The sequence below is a fragment of the Malaclemys terrapin genome, chromosome 5, assembly GCF_027887155.1.
Source record: "Malaclemys terrapin pileata isolate rMalTer1 chromosome 5, rMalTer1.hap1, whole genome shotgun sequence".
NCBI lineage: Eukaryota > Metazoa > Chordata > Testudines > Emydidae > Malaclemys > Malaclemys terrapin.
The window spans coordinates 54,054,889-54,073,062 of record NC_071509.1 but is presented as its reverse complement, the minus strand read 5'-3'; the positions used below and the strand labels follow the sequence as shown (position 1 = coordinate 54,073,062).

At 41.6% G+C, this 18,174-nt stretch overlaps 1 protein-coding gene across 1 annotated transcript in view; it reads left to right on the top strand.

Annotated features, from left to right (window-relative positions):
• LONRF1 (LON peptidase N-terminal domain and ring finger 1) overlaps positions 1-18,174 on the top strand; it is a 39,258-nt gene that overhangs the window by 14,876 nt on the left and 6,208 nt on the right. The window contains exons 3-10 of the mRNA XM_054030675.1: positions 486-608; positions 1,375-1,521; positions 2,073-2,313; positions 2,401-2,497; positions 6,363-6,477; positions 7,085-7,206; positions 17,075-17,233; positions 17,369-17,531. Of these exons, the coding sequence (XP_053886650.1) occupies positions 486-608; positions 1,375-1,521; positions 2,073-2,313; positions 2,401-2,497; positions 6,363-6,477; positions 7,085-7,206; positions 17,075-17,233; positions 17,369-17,531 (1,167 nt within the window). The remainder of the gene's footprint in view (positions 1-485; positions 609-1,374; positions 1,522-2,072; positions 2,314-2,400; positions 2,498-6,362; positions 6,478-7,084; positions 7,207-17,074; positions 17,234-17,368; positions 17,532-18,174) is intronic.

The window sequence follows — 18,174 nt, the reverse complement described above, 5'->3', positions numbered from 1 at the left end:
CATACGGTACATCTATCTCTGAGTTGTGAAGAACATGTATTGAGGTTATAACAACCAACAAGAATGCACTTTTATGTAGAAAACCATGATTAAATCGAGTCTTCCTGACTAGTGATTTAAATTAAATCCACCCTGGTATTAAGTCAATGCTCAGTTGTAAACTTTTGAAAGAACAACCATAATGTTTTGTTCAGAGTTACGAACATTTCAGAGTTATGAACAATCTCCATTCCCGAGTTATAACTCTGGAGTTCTACTGTAGCTTTGTGGAGGAAGGAGACTAGAAAGCATGGTATGGTCCTCCTTTCTGTGGACCTTCTAAGGTCTGCAGAAAAGGCATATTTTCTTCCTTACCACAACATCTCTAATTCTCATCTCCATGTGAGATGGAAAAGACATGCAATGCCCTAGTGTGTCCCAATATTAATATTCTAGTTTCTTTAATGAAAGTATGAAAATATCAAATGTTACTTCTATATCTTCAGATTTACTTCAGGAAAGCGAAAGTGCTTCATGATGCTGGGTTTGTAGGTGATGCCTTACAACTGTTCCTACAGTGCTTATCCCTTGATGAGGATTTTGTTCCAGCAAAGCTAGAAGTGGAAAAGGTAACTTGTTTTTATAAACTGTGCTGCTCTCTCTCTATCTTAGGTGGCCCACTTTACCCTATAATCTGTCTTCAGTGTATTTATGCTCATCACGTCTGTAATTGTAAGATGAAGTTCAACTAAAGTTTGGGTGACTTTATTTTCACATATTTAATTTTCTGTGTAGAGGGTCCCAATGTACTTAGATGCAATAAGAGGTTGTGTGCCCATGTATTCCACAAAAATACCTTTATTTTTAAGTTGGGTTAGGGGAGAATATATATATTTAACCCAGTTAGCTTTCTAGTTCGTATGGTTTTCAAGTAAAACAGAAATCAGATTTTCATACTTTCCAGTAGATCTCAAACACATTTGAGTAAGAAATCAAACACTTTCCTAAGCTTTTCATTCTATGGAAACAAATATCTCCGCGCTGTCAACTTTGCACAATACAGATTAACATTTTTGCAGAACTGCATCTTGTTTAGTTACACCACACCTAAATAAGAGTTGGGCGAAGATGAGCATCACTTCCTGTAAGGGGGGAATTTAAGAGCTTAACTTGTGGATAAAGATAAAGATATAAACCTTTAATTAGGAGAAGAACTACTGAACTGAACTTGTGCTACAGCTGATTATAAGGAAGAGAATAAGTGGAAGGGTATATTTAAAATAAGAAATTTTGATACAAAGTAAGCTTCTTCATGGTGGTTATGTAGTTATATTAACTGAAGTTATAGCTGAATCTTTTCCCCACAATCTTAATGTTAAGATGTTTATCTTATAGACATTGTGTGATTTGCTGTCACCAGAAAATGTGAGAGAGAGTCTGAAGGAATCTGCTTGGACTTCACCTCATATTCGAAATAAACCTTTTACACTTGGTTCTGAAATGGAAGAGTCTGGCTGTAATCTACAGCTTTGTCCAGAGCAGGTAAGTAATGAAAACCATGTAGTATTATATGTATTTTTACCCTAGGTTAGTAGACAAACTCAGGGCATCAGAACTTAAGCTATTTATCAAACTTATTAAGCTCCTTTCCTATTGGACATATATGCTGCTACATCTTTCTTCCTGCTAGTTGTAGAATTTCTGGTTAGATTTCATGAATCAGCTGCAAAGTACTGTAATTTTTTGACAATTCAGAAGACACAATCTAGTGAACTTTTTCATTATTTAAGATTTAACGCTAATAGCTCCAAAATAAAAAGGGTATCATTATAGATTCATTTTCCAAATAAATTCTAAAATTATTTTCCTCTTTGAAGGAAACTGAGGCTTTTAATCCCTTTTTTAATTTCACCGAGTGCTTTCTTGACCTGTCAAATTCCATAGATCAATCATTGAGTCTGGCTGTGCAGTGGAGAAGATTGTTGATATCTGAATTTGGCTTCAACTTATTCATGTTCAGCTGTCATAAATGATTAGCCACAATTTGAAAATGAGAATAAGTATTGTTAATTTTGTTCATTTTATTTCTATAGAATTTAGGAGTGCCAGAGATAACAGTGGAGTCTTTCAGAGGAAGCCTAAATCGTGTACAATCTTCCCATGCTCTTAACTCAACAGAAAATCTTGCTAAAGGAGATGGATTAAAAAGGGTTTCTTCTGAACCTCTGCTTTCTAGCCAGGAAAAAAGTGCTCTCCTAAAAAGGAAGCTTTCCCTTTCAGAACAGGATGCAATCGTGTCTGAAGATGGAAGAAGCAAACATAAAAAACCAGGAGGTAAATAGCCACTTAATGTCAATGTTAGACATACTTGTTTTGATTTTTGTCTTGTCTTCAACCAGTATCTGCTCTTCTTCCTTTTAGAAACTACAAAAAGGGACACTCCACAAACCAGTGAAAATGCAACAGTTCCACAGCACTTAATTGATGTGGCAGATTTTGAGTGTTCTCTGTGTATGAGGTAATATTTACTATTTGTTTATCTTCCATGTGATATCTGCATTATAGATGTGGGCAGATATGTTTTGTTGTGTGCAAATTGAGGCAAAGAGGTTATGACTTGCCTTATTGTCTATTTTATTTGAGAATAGTGGGTGCGTGAGGTTCTGTGGCCTGCAATGGTCATGAAGTCATGCTTGATGATGATGATCCCTTCTGGCCTTATAGTTTGAGTCTGTGGGTATGTCTACATTGCAGTGTAAGCCCAGGGGTAGTAGAACTTGAGTTAGCAGACCCTGCACTTGTTAACCTAGAGCTTGCGCATGTTCGCTCATTTTTAATCCCAGGTTAGGAATTGTTGAAGTCCCAACCTGGGGCTTCAGTGTCTTCAGTGCATAATGTGAGCCTGAGTCCAACTGAGCCCTCCCAAAATATGGTTGCTCTAGCCCTGTGGTACTCCGACTAGGGCTCATGAGCCACAAGGGGCTCTTTAATGTCTCCTGTGGATCTTTGCAGCACATATTAAAATTATTCTGTGATTTTAATTATTAACCAATCTAAGTTATTAACTAAGCTTTTACTAAGTTAACCATTTGTAGTTGATAAAATACTAGGTCCGTTATTTTGCTATGAAAACTATATCTATTCAAAAACTAAATTTCCCTTCTCATACTGTTTTTAAATATGAATATATAGTACACCTCTACCCTGATATAATGCTGTCCTTGGGAGCCAAAAAAATCTTACTGCATTATAGATGAAACCGCGTTATATCGAACTTGCTTTGGTCCACTGGAGTGCGCAGCCCCGCTCCCCCGGAGCACTGCTTTACCGTGTTATATCCGAATTTGTGTTATATCAGGTCATGTTATATCGGGGTAGAGGTGTACTATAGTACTTGAATTAACAAATTCACACTACTATGACTCTTTTGGGTAATGTTGATTGCTAATTTGGCTTCTGAATCAGGTTGGAGAATCACTGCTCTAGCCTTTTGTTCATGGTGAATGGTTGAAAAACTTTACTCTCCACTAACCTGGATCCTCCAGAAGACAAAGAAAGTTGGTCTGTGGGATTGTGGAATACTTTTGATGGATTCCTGGAGCACAAGTCCAGTGGAGCTGTGTCTACATTGCAGAGCAGTAGGGCTTGAACCCTGGGTCCCAGTTTGACTCTGGCTTGTATCCTCCACCTCTATGGGGTCTTGGGACCTTGGTCTGAGCCCTGGGGTTAGTGTGATGTGCATGTACATAGAAGGAGGGGGATTAGACTTGAGCCTGAGTTCGAACCCTGGGCTTACGTTGCAGCATAGACATACAAATATCTAGACTTCTTGGGCCCTTGCTGTTATCCTTATTGTTGCAGACTAGTGGTCTGCACAGCAGTGTAAGCCTGGGCTCAGATCTAACCCTTTTGCATCCACACACCAATTGTTCTAAACTAGAGCTTGAACCTAGGGTCCCAGGACTCTGCAGGGCTAGAGAGTCCAAGCCCATGTTAAGCTGGGACCTAGGGTCTGAGCCCTGTTGCTTTCCTGTGTGCACGTGTCCCTGGCTTGACTTGATCCCAAAAGTCTTCTGGATGCACCCAAGAGTTCCTTGGGGAAAACTTTTAGTCCTCTCTGCACCAACAGTCTGTGGTGCACTCTGTTGCCATACCTCCTTGTGCAGAGGACAGCATCTCAGGTCAGTGTTAACCCATTATCTGCTGAACACTAGTCTGCAAGCACACTATCAGAGAGGAGCCTGCAGGTTTTTAATGGAGAGCAGTCAGAAGAAGCTTTTTGCAAAAAGAGCTGCTTCCTGGTCACAACAGCAGAGCCAGATTTTGGTGCACACTGCCTTCCCTTGCACACACTGCCCCAGAGGGCCCAGGAGCAAGGGCCAGAGAGCAGAGCAGGGACTAAGTAGCTGCCCTGCAGGGAGAGGGAGCTGCAGAGCTCCTGGCTCAACATGGCTAGGGAAGGATGATCTCCCCTCCCCCCCCCCCCCAACACCGCAGGAGCTCCCCCTCCCTTCAGGGTAGCTGCTTGGTGCCTGCCTTGCTCTCTTTCCCACCCCACTGCCCTTTCTGGAGCTTCATGTGCAGGGGTGTCCAGGCAGTATGTGCTGTCAGGACGGTGAGTCGGAACCAGCCCCAAAACTTCCCTGAAGCCTCCTGCAGCAGTGGCTTCGGCTCCTTCCAGCTGCTGTGAAGAGCTTGCCCAGAGCAGGGATAGGCGGGAGTCATCCCTCCCATGGATCATCCTTCCCTTGGTTGTGCTAAGCCAGGAGCTCTGCTGTTCCCTGTCCCTGCAGGTTAGGCACTTGGTCCTACTCCGCTCTCTGTTCCTTGTGCCTGGCTCTCCCCCATCCCTGCCCTCCTTAGGGCTATGTGTACTGTGGGAGGCCCCTCCTGGCCGGGTGCAGGGAGAAGAGGTATAGTGTGCACCAGCACCCCCCAGGGATCTCAAGCCCTAAGGATTCACTTCACCGGCAGTAGCTGGGTTGGGGTGGGTAGGTTTCCGTTGAAACCTACATTTTATGTCAAACTTCAAAACAGAGAAATAAAAGCCAACTGAACAAAAACACCTTCATTGAGCATTCCATTTTAAAAATTAAGAATTGCAAAGTTTCATTTTAATACTTTGAGAGCCCCGGAGACCGATGTACTAATTATCCTGAGAACAGGTGCACATGGGCATTTTCCTACCAATGTGACACAGCCTAGAGGTGGAGAGCCCAATTCTCCGATTAGATGGTAGTTCAGTATACATTTTTCTCAAACTGTAGTTATTTCTACTGAGACAGCCACCAAAGGAGCTAATTATGCAGTTTATATATTTAGGTGCTCATTATGGGCATCTGCATCCCATCAAGAACACCATCACAGTTAGGAAACAGGGTGGGCAGTAGAGTTTTCCCAGAGTGCCACACATTTGTAGGGCTAGTGTGTCAATACGGGACATAGGGGGTGCTAGGCACTCTGGGATAGGATTACTTTGACTTGTCTGTGCACAGCAGTGTGGATCCCAGAGCCCTAGGTTGGAGCATGGGTCAGAAAATCCTTAAATTAGGGTTAAAATACAATGTAGACACCAGTCAGTTGACTCAATTCCCATTAACCTTGAGCTGTCATTGCTGTGTAGACGTACCCTTAGTAGATGAGTATTGGTAAGGACATAATATTTGTATTTAGTTTTATAGTTGTGACACAAACTGATAGTTGAGTTAAAAATGGTATTCCATTCTTAAATGTCAACAACACAAGATAATGTCTTAAGGCTAGACTACACTTTATCTAGAAGTCATTTTGTTTTGGTGGATAAATTGACAAATACTGTTTAACACATGTACTTACATTTAGCCTTTGGGTTCACATATTGGTTGAGATTCTCAAAGCAGTATAGGGGATTTACACATGTATTTTCTTAGAAAAATCTCCTCATCTTTTAGTAGGTTATTTGATAGGCTCCATAGGAACTGCAAATCTTTCTGGTGTGTCATATAAATACACACCATATGTTCTAAAGTATTAAAAATCAGAAGTAGTTATGTGTGCATATGATGTTGATTAAAGTATATCATGACCATTGTAATATCACATTAAGTTTATGCTTTAAGGAAGAATGTCTGCGTTTGTGTAACTTATTTATATAAATATACATTTAGACATTAAATATTTGAATCCAGAAATGTGATCAAATTGACTATGAAGCACAGGATGCATTAAGTTGTGCAGTGTTGAGAAAACGAAAACACGAAAAAAAATTCTAGCACAAATCTTGTATTTCTGATTTTCATTTAACTTGTCTGTTATAGCGTAGCTAGAATTCTTTAAAATTTATTTAAAAGATGTTAGAATCACTGTTTATCAACTGACTTATTTTATTTTAAAAAAAATTTCAGGTTATTTTTTGAGCCCGTGACAACCCCTTGTGGACATACCTTCTGCAAGAATTGTTTAGAACGCTGTTTAGACCATGCCCCACAGTGTCCTCTATGTAAAGAGAGCTTAAAAGAGGTAAATATTCAGAACACCTATTAAACTGTAGTAGAAGGAACTTCATAAACCATCCCACAAAACCCAGATGACTTGAGTCCACTCAAATCTTGGATGCTTCCAGAATCCAAAAAACCAATCAATTAGGTATTGATGGGACTTCATGTGTTCATATTTCGGTGGCCACATAATTTACCCATGCTGCAGAATTAAAGCATTACCAACTTTGATACCTCGTCAATTAAAGTTCCCTTGCCTGCTCTTGTAATTTTTGCTATCTTTTTCTTTGTATTATTTTCTCTCTTGTGGCTGTGGAAATGCTGGGGAAACTGACTATGCAGAAGAAATATTGACACTGACTAGACTCAAGTCTTGTCAAATGCACCAAATAAACTGAAAAAAGTAGAGAATTTGTTCTTTCAATTACAATAATTTTAGAGGTTATAACTAAGACTTCAGGAATATCTTAAGTTTTGTTAAGACAGATTTTTGTAGTCTCATATCCGATTACAGTACTTTTAATTAAAAATAGCGCTGAATTTTGTGTTAATGTTGTATAAGAATACTACAAACAGTTGGAAGAGAAATGTTTTATGGTAAATTTTTATTTTTTTTAATCTTTTTTTAGTATTTGGCAATTAGGAAATACAGTGTCACAGTACTACTGGAAGAATTAGTGGTGAAATATCTGGCTGATGAATTATCTGAGAGAAAAAGAATTCATGATGAAGAAACTGCTGAACTCTCAGAGTAAGCCTACCATGGGTTTTTTTTTTTAATCCAAGGAAATTTGAAAGCAAGATTATTGTCCTTTTTGCAAAGCAGCATTGTGAAATCGTGTCCCTGTGGGTGCTCTGCTTGAGGTGTGCATGTGTCTTTGATCAGAGATTTTTGGCAGCAGTGCTCATTCAGTCTGCACATGTGTCCCAGTTATTCTCATACCCTGTACTGAGGATATATGGGGCTGCAACAGATGGACCTCCCTCAGTTCCTTGTAGAATGACTCTGCCTGAGACAGAGAGACTCATTTGTGCCCTCATACAGGAACTACAAAACTAGTTTTTAGAACATAATTTTAATTTTTTTATTTTAGTTTTTAGTCTTTGTAGTTTTTTTTGGGGGGGTGGTGGTCCTTTTCTCATTTTTTGGTCATGCCTTTGTGTCTCACCACTGTCCCTCGTACATAGGGTTCTTCTCTAAAGAGGCCTTTTTTTCTTCAGGCATGCCTAAGTCCTCAGGCTTCGAACTTTGCCATGCTTGTCAGGAATCCTTCCCAGTTAGTGATCGCCACTCACACTGTGTATCCACTCTCTTGGGGATACATGTGTGTTTTAAAGCACAAGATTCGCATGAGCTTTGACTCATTCCAGGCGTGACAGAGATAACATTGGCTCCTCATGATAGAGCATTCACTTTGTCTGGCTTTAGATACAGGTCTTGATATATTCCCCCCTCCAGCTATCGGCCTCTGAGCTACCGGAATGCCTGGTCAGTCTCCACAGCTCAGTTGACTTCTAGGTTTTTGAGAGACAGACCTTTGAGCAAAATGGGGAAAGCCTTATCCAAGAGGAACTAGTACTCCTTTGAGAAACCATATTGCTAAGAGGCCTGCTGTGCCGGAGACCCTACGCCCCTTAAAGGCTTTCGCAATGGCTTCAAGCAGCCATGGTACCAAAGTTTCCTCCAAGTCAGTCTTTGTAAAAGACAAACGGTACCCATCGTTCAACAATAAAGCCCTCAGTACCATTGAAATCTGAACAAGGTGCTTCTGATGCCAAACACTTGGCACTAAAGAAGTCAGTACTGCCTGCATCTTTGGTACAGCAAGAGCTGGAACATCTAATACACCCCTTGATAGCATAGGCTTCAGCATCTGGGTCTCATCAAATGTCTAAGCAGATTCACCCCAGTACCACAAGTGTTCCGATTTGTCTCTGTTGAACCTGAGTCTTTTTTTCTCAGCTCAAGATCCCCAGTATGCAGCTTGAGCTATTCCCATTATATCACCTTTCACTAGTACTGCCTGTGCCCCAGTACAGTAACTCCTCACTTAACGTTGTAGTTATGTTCCTGAAAAATGTGACTTTAAGCAAAACGATGTTAAGCGAATCCAATTTCCCCATAAGAAATAATGTAAATAGTGGGGGGGTTAGGTTCCAGGGAAATTTTTTTCACCAGACAAAAAACTATATATTATATAGATATACACACACTATACGTTTTAAACAAACAATTTAATACTGTTCACAGCTATGGTGATTGTGAAGCTTGGTTGAGGTGGTGAAGATAGAGGATGGGATATTTCCCAGGGAATGCCTTGCTGCTAAATCAGTGGTTCTCAAACTTTTGTATTGGTGGCTCCTTTCACATAGCAAGCCTCTGAGTGTGACCCCCCCCCATATAAATTAAAAATACTTTTTTAATATATATTTAACACCATTATAAATGCTAGAGGCAAAGCAGGGATTGGGGTGGAGGCTGACAGCTCGTAACTCCCCATGTAATAACCTCGTGACCCCTGAGGGGTCCCCAGTTTGAGAACCTCTGTGCTAAATGATGAACTAGCACTCGGCTGAGCCCTCTAGGGTTAACACATTGTTGTTAATGTAGCCTCTCACTCTACAAGACAGCAAGAATGGAGGGGAGGGGAGAGAGCATGACAGACAGAGACACACCTTGTGTGTGGGGGAGAGAGAGATGCACACTGCCCCTTGAAGTAAGCTGACCCACTCTTAAATGCATTGTCTTTAAGTGGATCAGGAAGTTGAGGCAGCTGCTGCCCCAGGCTCTTGGTCTCTCTCTGTCCCAACCTGCTCTATATGGAGAAGAAGGGGTAAGCGGGGTGTAGGAGCAGAGGGGAGAGGGACACCCTGACATTAGCTCCCCTCTCTTCCCCCCCCTCCCCTGCACAGCAAGCAGGAGGCTTGGGAAGCAGCTCCAAGGCAGAAGGGAGGAGCAGTACATGGGAGTGGGGGGAGGGCTAACTGCAATTGCTAGCCTGTGGCGGCTGCAGCACAGGAAACTTAGGAGAGCGGGGACTGCCGGTCCATCCTGGTTCCAAGCCCCCACCAGCTTGCTGCAACAGGCTGCTCTTTAGGCAAGCAGTGGACAAAGCAGGCGGCTGCCAAAGGATGTTAGAAGGGAGCATTGCACAACTTTAAACGAGCATGTTCCCTAATTGATCAGCAATGTAACAAGGTTAACTGGGACGACTTTAAGTGAGGAGTTACTGTACCACTGTGCGTTCTGACAGCTACTCCTCCCTTGTCTGCTCCTCCACTGGAATATGAGGAAGAGTGTTCTTCAGCTTTTCAGATCTCAGCACAGGGAACTGCCATAATAGGCAACACCATTCAAGGATGACCCCATATGATTAAAAACCATAAGGTCATAGACCTTTTTTGGTGGTAACCCTCCACCCTCTCCAACCCTGCAATTCCAGTTTGCTATTTATCTGGCAATTCTGGCAAAATGTAATCCGATCCATTATACAAAATTGAGTTTTTAGTGAACATTTATCACAGAAGCACTGGGGCAGCTTTTGGGGAGGAGAATCTTGCAAACTTCTTTTGACGCAGCAGATATGACAACTTGCTTCATCTCCATAGCTATAGTTATGGGTAGAGTCTAGTGGTTCCAGTCCTCATGATTTCCATGAGAAGTCTAAAGCACAGTAGTGTACCATCCCTTTGATAGTTTGAAGTTGTTTAGTGACTCCATGAATGACTCTCTGCATTCTCTAAAGGACTCCAGGGAGACCCTTAGTTTGTTGGGCATATATACACCTGCAAATAAAAATGTGTCGTGTATCTCAGCACAGAGATCATGTCCACCCAGTTCCCCACCTACTGCAGTTGTTGCAGCCACACAGGAAAAAAGCAGGATGCAGAAGGGAAAGTTCTCAACTATTACTATGTTTGATGCAGTAGTCATCGTTGCCATATGTTACTTTTGATGCCATGGTCAAGGACCATGAATCCTCCTGTGATCCAGATCCAATGATGCACCATTCTGCCACGTCTGTCATCCTACTTCTTGGGGATCGACTCTTCCATTTTCATGTCATGGGAGCGTATTACTTCCAACAGTTGGCTTTTGGAGGTTATATCATTGGGGTGCTCCATCCACTTTCACTGCATATTCCCCATGTCCCCCACTCCTTGTCCCTTTTCAGGGATCCATCTCACTAACCTCTTCTGAAACAAGAGGTTCTATCCCTTCTTAGCATAAGAGCTGAGGAACCAGTTCCCACTCAGTACAGCAGAAGAGGATTTTATTCTAGTTCCCAAAAAGAAAGGTGAGTGGAGCCCAATTCTATAACTAAGGATACTGAATACCTTTGTCAGGGTACAGAAATTCAAGATGGTGAAACTTGCAGCTATCATTCCATCCCTGGTTTTGGGGGGCTATTTCATGACCCTCAACCTTGAGGACACATACCTTCATATTGCAATACACCTTTCTCACAAGAGGTTCTTCATGATAGGCCAAGACTATTACCAATATCAAGTCCTTCCCTTCAGAGGGCATGTCTACGTAGTAATTAAACAGCTGCGGCTGGCCCAGGTCAGCTGACTCTGCAATTTTACAGCCTTGCGAGCCAATGTAGATGCTTGAGCTGGAGCTTTCTTGGGATCCCAGAGCCCAGGCTAAGCCCAAGCATTGGGCTTATGTACATTTCAGTTTTTCAGCCTTGCGAGCCTGAGTCAGCTGACACGGGCCAGCCACAGGTGTTTAATTGCAGTGTAGATATACCCACACTGTCTGCCGGTCTTAGGGTGTTCATGAAAGTTATAAGAATGGCCATAGTGGGTCAGACCAATGGTCCATCTAGCCATAAGCTGTTTTCGGACGATGTCTGGGGCAAAATGCTTCAGAGGGAATGAACAGAACAAAGCAATTTCAAGTGAGCCATCCCCTGTCGTTCAGTCTCAGTTTCTGGCAGATAGGTTTAGAGACACCCAGAGCATGGGGTTTTGTCCCTGACCATCATGGCTAATAGCCATTGATGGACCTACCGCCTTTGAACTCATCTAATTCTTTTTTGAACCCAGTTACACTTTTGGCCTTCAGAACATGCCCTGGCAACAAGTTTACGGGTTGACTGTATTTTGTGAAGAAGTACTTCCTTATGTGGGTTTTTAAACCTGCTGCCTATTGATTTCATTGGGTGACTCCTCGTTCTTGTGTTATCTGAAGGGATAGATGATACTTTTTCTCCACATCATTCATCATTTTGTAGATTGCTTTCATATCTCCCCTTGGTTGGCTCTTTTCTAAGCTGAACAGTCCCAGTCTTTTTATATTTAAAAAAAAAAGTCCTTGTGGCACCTTAAGCTTTTGTGGGAAGTTGTTCCATACCCATAATCATTTTTGTAGGTGTTCTTTGTACTTGTTTCAATTCTAATACCTTTTTTGAGATGGGATGACCAGAATTGTACACAGTGTTCAAGGTGTGGGCATATCATGGATTTATATAGTGGCATTATGATATTTTTCTGATTTATCATCTATCTTTCCTAATGGTTTCTGATATTCTGTTAGCTTCTTTGACTGCCATTGTGCATTGAGCAGATGTTTTCGGAGAGCTATCCATAATGACTTCAAGATCTTTGAGTGGCAACTAATTTAGACCCCATCATCTTGTATGTGTAGTTGGAATTATGTTTTCCAATGTACATTACTTTGCATTTATCAACATTGGATTTCATCTGCCATTTTGTTGCCTAGTTACCCAGTTTCGTGAGATCCCTTTGTTACTCTTTGCAGTCAGCTTTGGACTTATCTGGCTTGAGTAATTTTGTATCATCTGCAAACTTGCCACCTCACTATTCACCCATTTTTTCCAGATCATTTATGAATGTTAAACAGCGCTGGTCCCAGTACTGATCCTTGGTGGAGCCCACTACTTACCTCTCTCCACTGTGAAAACTGACCATTTATTTCTACCTTTTGTTTCCTGTCTTATGGATCAGTAACAAGTTAAAAGAAGACCTTCCCTCTTATCCCATGACTCCTTACTTGGCTTAAGAGCCCTTGGTTGAGGGACCTTGTCATAGGCTTTCTAAACATCCAGTTACACTATATTGACTGGATCACCCTTGTCACATGTTTCTTGACCCCCCTCCTCAAAGAATTCTAATAGATTGGTGAGGCATGATTTTCCTTCACAAGGGCTGTGTTGACTCTTCCACAACATATTGTGTTTATCAGTGTCTCTCTGATAATTCTTTACTATAGTTTCAAACAGTTTGCCTGGTACTGAAGCTAGGCTTACTGGCTTGTAGTAGCCAGGATCATCTCTGGACCCTTTTTAAAAAAATCAGCATTACATTAACTATCCACAAGTCATTATGGTGATAGTTGCTGCACAGCTTCACCAGTTGGCATTAATTATCTTCCCTTACCTCAACTATTGGCTCTCAAGTCAGAAGTGCTGTAAATGGCTCTGTTCAACAGGTTTTGCTTTCAGCTCAGCTCTGCAAAGGCCTCAAAGGAAAGAATTCATAGGGGCTACCCTTGATGCTACAACATTCAGATTTTATCTGCCAGAGGACATATTCCTCACTCCGTCATACTTAATTGCTCAAATTCAACTGAGTCCTCAGGCTCATGCCAGCATGTATCTTTGTCATGCTACATCCTCTCCTAGACTTGTGTTGCTTCCAAGTTTGGTTCAGGCCACTTTATGCCTGTAACAGAGACCGTCTAAACAAGTTGCTCTCTCTTCCTCCTCACATACTAGTCTCCTTCAACTGGTGGAAGAATCCAGACAATATGTGCACAGGGATTGCATTTAACTGTCCCCATCTCATTGTTACAATAGTTTCCAGCATGTCTCTCCTTGGATAGGAAGCTCATCTGTGGGACTGGACTGTCCAAGAGTCCACCTTGCACATCAACATTCTGGAACTCGAAGCTGTAAATTATGCCTGACAGCATTTCCTCTGTATGATACAAGGTCAATCTACGGGCAACGCATGAACCGCTGGCTGGAGGAGGCTAGCCCCCCCAGTCCCACACCTTCTGCCCAAGGCCCCGTCCCTTCCACACACCCCCGCCAGAGCCCAGAGGCTCCCTTCGCCCCGCCCTGGAATGCCGGGAAGGCGGGTGGTGTGCGGCCTAGCCCCAGCCGGGGCCAGCACTGGGGGACTGGAGCTGCATGCAGAGTGGGAAGCAAGGGAAGGGAGACTGGGGGCGAAGCATAGGCTATGGTACCCGCCATCCATGGGTCAATCCATCTGCATGATGACAGACAACAGGGCCAGTATGTACTACTGTATTAGCAACGGAGAGTGAATCTCCTTCCCTCTCCACAAAGGCAATAAAGTTATGGAACTGGTCAATAGTGTACCATATCCTGATCTTCGCAGTCACTTCACTCAAGATCACAAGTGGAAAATAAATCCATATTTTGACAAATATTTCTTACATGCAGATTTCTCTGGTGAGTTGTGTGAAGTTCTGCTCAAGAGGAGGCCTGGGTCATCATTCTCTGGGGGTTGACTTTCTCTTCCCATGGACAGAGAATCTCCTTTATGCTCTTCCCCGAAAGCTGTTCATCCTCAGGGTGCTAAACAAAATCAGACAGGACAAGGTCACAGTCGTCATGATTGCACCAACCTGGCCAAAACTAGCATGGCTTCCTTACTACCTTTGCCTCTCCTTCATCAACCTTCCATCAATGTCCATTCTTCCCACTTGGGACTTGAGGAATGTTCTTCACCCCAACCTGAACACTGCAGTTCAAAGCTTGGTATCTAGATGACTCTCAGGGTTAGCACTCTCCTGCTCAGGAGAAGGATATGAAGTCCTGCTGAATAGTAGGAAAGATTCCATCAGAAATAGAAAGATTTTACCACTGGTGTGCTGACCAGCACCAATCTCTTGCTGACTCTGCTACCTCAGAGATTCTGGAATATCTTCTTGCTCTGAAAAAAAGGAAATCCTTACTTTAGGTTCAATTAAAGCTCTTGTAGTGGCCATCACAGTACTTAATTCTCTGGTGGAGGGTTTCTCAGTATTTGCTCACCCTTGCAACTTCTTGACACATCAAAAGATTATCTAATCTTTCCCAAATGTCAGAGATCCCATTACCACCTGGGACTTAAATTTAGTTCTTAACTTTCTGATGAAGCCTCCCTTTGAACTGCTAGCTACCTGCTTGTTTCTAAATATCTCCCTGAAAACAGCCTTTTTAGGGCCAAAGACTTGGCAAGCCAAGAGCTTTGATGGCTGACCCTGGCTGACCCTCCATATGCTGTCTCTTTCAAAGAAAAGGTATCCCTTTGACCACACCCTTGTTTCTTGCCCAGAGTTAGCTCAGACTTTCACATAAACTAGTCAATTCACCTCCCAGTTTCCTGTCCTAAACCCCATCTGTCTAGGCAACAAGCTGCCCTTTATAACTTGGATGTTAGGAGGCTACTGACCTATTATTTGGGCAAGACTAGACTTTTTCGACCCTCTTTGAGGCTATTTGTTTCTATTGTGGACACAACTAAAAGAGTGTCAGTGTCCATGCAGAGACTTTCTAAGTTGGTTTCTGACTGGATCCTCTCTTGCTATACTGCTTGTAATATACTATACCTACCTGCCAGATATCAATCTACATCTGTCGTTCTGCTGATGGACTGAGATTTGCAAGATTGCTTCGTGAGGACACCATACCATATTTGGTGCTTCTTGAATAGATGCTGTCAAAGGCTCTGAAATTTTACTCTCAGTCTTAGATTGAGTTCCAAAATTCCCATCTCCTTGAAAGGGTACTGCTCGGGAGCCACCTCAAATGGAGCACCATAGGTGGGATGCTACTCGAAGAAGAGAGAGAAAGGTTGGTTACCTTGTTTAGTAACTGGGCTTTTTCAAGATGTCCCCCTATGGTTGCTCCACTACCCTCCCTCCTTCCACTTTGCTTCAGAGCCTTGTCTCCTTAGGCTTTGCAGTGGAGAATGAACCAAGAGCGGTCTATCCACAGCTCTATATGTGCTCTGTAAAGGGCATGAGAATAGCTAGGGAACGTGGGGACTGAATGAGCACTGTTGCTGAAAATCTCTGATTGAAGGACTGTGAGCACCTCAAGTGGAGCACCCATAGGGGGACGCAGCTTGAAGAAATCCAGTTACTGTCAGGGTGGAAATTTTTGTATAGTTTTGTTAATGATTTTAATGATGGCATTTCATAATTTTGTGAAGGAACATTAAATATCGGGAAAGCTGTCAACTTAGTATTTAAATTTACTAACTTCAGAAAATGAATGAATGTCCTATTAGTTAAAAAATAAAATCACACATTTTTATAATGGTCTCTTAGGTGAGCTCAAGATTAGCACCACCTAACGTGATCAGGCCCATCTCTCTTCCTTCTCTGTGCCTATATACTGTCTCTTCAGTTTCAGCTTTGTTACTGTTACAGGTAAATAGCCTCTTGCAAAGCCTGGGGAAAAGCATACTTCTGAGTTTCCCTCAGAGTTGCATGATAGATAAAACAGTACTCTTTTTCCCACTTTATTTTATGTATTCTCTAATTTTTCAGTTGTAATCTTAGGGGTTATTTTTATTAATAAGTACAAAACATTAAAATAAAGTGAGACTTTCAAGTTGTTCCTTTCACTATTGAGAACCATCTCTGTCTGTCTTAGAGCCTCTGTCTGTGTCAGAAAATACTGGTGAGAAACTGTCACTTAGGCAACTTAACAGTGCAGAGCAAAACACTAGCATTCAAATGACCATTTGTACATTCTGAAAGGCAGAGGTATAGTGCAAGATACAGGGTAACTTTTAATGCTAACTCTGTCTGCGTCTAGCAAAAATAAAACCATTGATTAAAAAAACAGCTTGGAAAAAATCTTTGACCAAATCTATTTCATTCCCTTAGTTAGCTGCTACTATGTGAGCCATGCACAGCAAATTTTACCTTGTATTGCACTCCCCCTGTTCGGGGTCCATCCCTGGAAGTAATTCAGCTGATGGCTTGCAGTAACTACAACTATAGAAACTATTCTCTAACTTTAGTAAAACTTTCACAGACTGGTGCATCTCACAGAATAAGTGTTCTTTCAATGGTAGTTTATATGCTACAAACTATTGGGGGGGGGGAAATTCTGGCTATAAATATTTGATCAGAATAAACCACTGTCCATAATACACTTTGTAATGTTCTCTTAAATGTTTAAATAGCAATAAATGTTCACCCTGCCAGGGACATTTTATGACTTAAGGTATAATGAAAAAAGAAGAACAGGAGTACTTGTGGCACCTTAGAGACTAACAAATTTATTAGAGCATAAGCTTTCGTGGACTACAGCCCACTTCTTCGGATGCATCCGAAGAAGTGGGCTGTAGTCCACGAAAGCTTATGCTCTAATAAATTTGTTAGTCTCTAAGGTGCCACAAGTACTCCTGTTCTTCTTTTTGCGGATACAGACTAACACGGCTGTTACTCTGAAACTTGGTATAATGAAAATCAACGGACACCCAGCATTTCTTTATTTTTTTTTAAATTGCCTTTGGCAAAATAAACGTAGTGTAGCACTTTTGCTGTTAATTATTATGGCTTGGCACAGTCTTGTGGTTAGATTTCAAAAGGTATATTTAATCTATTTTGGGTTTGCCTTTAGCTTGACCAAGAATGTTCCTGTGTTTGTTTGCACTATGGCATACCCCACTGTGCCTTGCCCTCTTCATGTGTTTGAGCCAAGATACCGATTGATGATTCGCAGAAGTATGGAAACTGGGACTAAACAATTTGGGATGTGTATCAGTGACCCTCAAAACAAGCAAGTATACATTCTGATACTCTTAGCTGCTTAAGAGCTCTGTATGGTTCTACCTCCCCCCCCCAGCTTCCGTTTTATTGCAAAAATGTTTGAAAATTGTGAACTTAGCATTGCTGACAGTGCTTCTGGTTCTAGTTTTGCAGATTATGGTTGTATGCTGCAAATTAGGAATATTCATTTCCTACCTGATGGGAGGTCTGTTGTTGACACAATTGGTGGAAAGAGATTTAGAGTTTTACGAAGAGGGATGAAAGATGGCTATTGTACTGCAGACATCGAATATTTGGAAGATATTAAGGTATCTAGAACTCTTTCTGAGCAATAACACTCCTCTTAACCAACAATCTTAGTTTTCTCTACCATTTGTTCATAAAGACTTGGCTTCAAATGTTTGGGATTACAGAACAGTTGCTGGGAGACATGGTTCTCCTATATTAAAGAAAAATGAAAATAGCTAAGATTTTCTAGACCTTTTGTGAAGACAAATTTATCTTAGAATTGTGCTCCCCCCCCCAATCAATACTATTAACTTTTATGAAGTAAAAATTACTTTTAAACTGATATATAGCCAATAACTAATTTTCCTAATTTAAATAAGGCGTCATGAGGTTTTTTTTGGACAGCTATTAGGTATCCACCGTAACTATGAAATATGCCTAAGTATTGATTTCTAGAGTTTCGCTGCATCAGAATTGGAACTTGATCTAAATGTGTGACTGTAGTAAAGAATATAATGGAAAAAGTGGGCCTGTCAAATGTATATTAAGTGCAGAATGACGTAAAGCAGGACTGTAAATATGACCTACTTAAACACAAATTTGTTTTACATAATTCTTGTCATGTTGCTATTTTATGAGGTATTTGGTCTGAAGTGCGGGATTTCTGTACCACAACGCTTTTTCTTCTCCTTTCTGCCATTGCTCCTTAAGGCTTGTATGAAT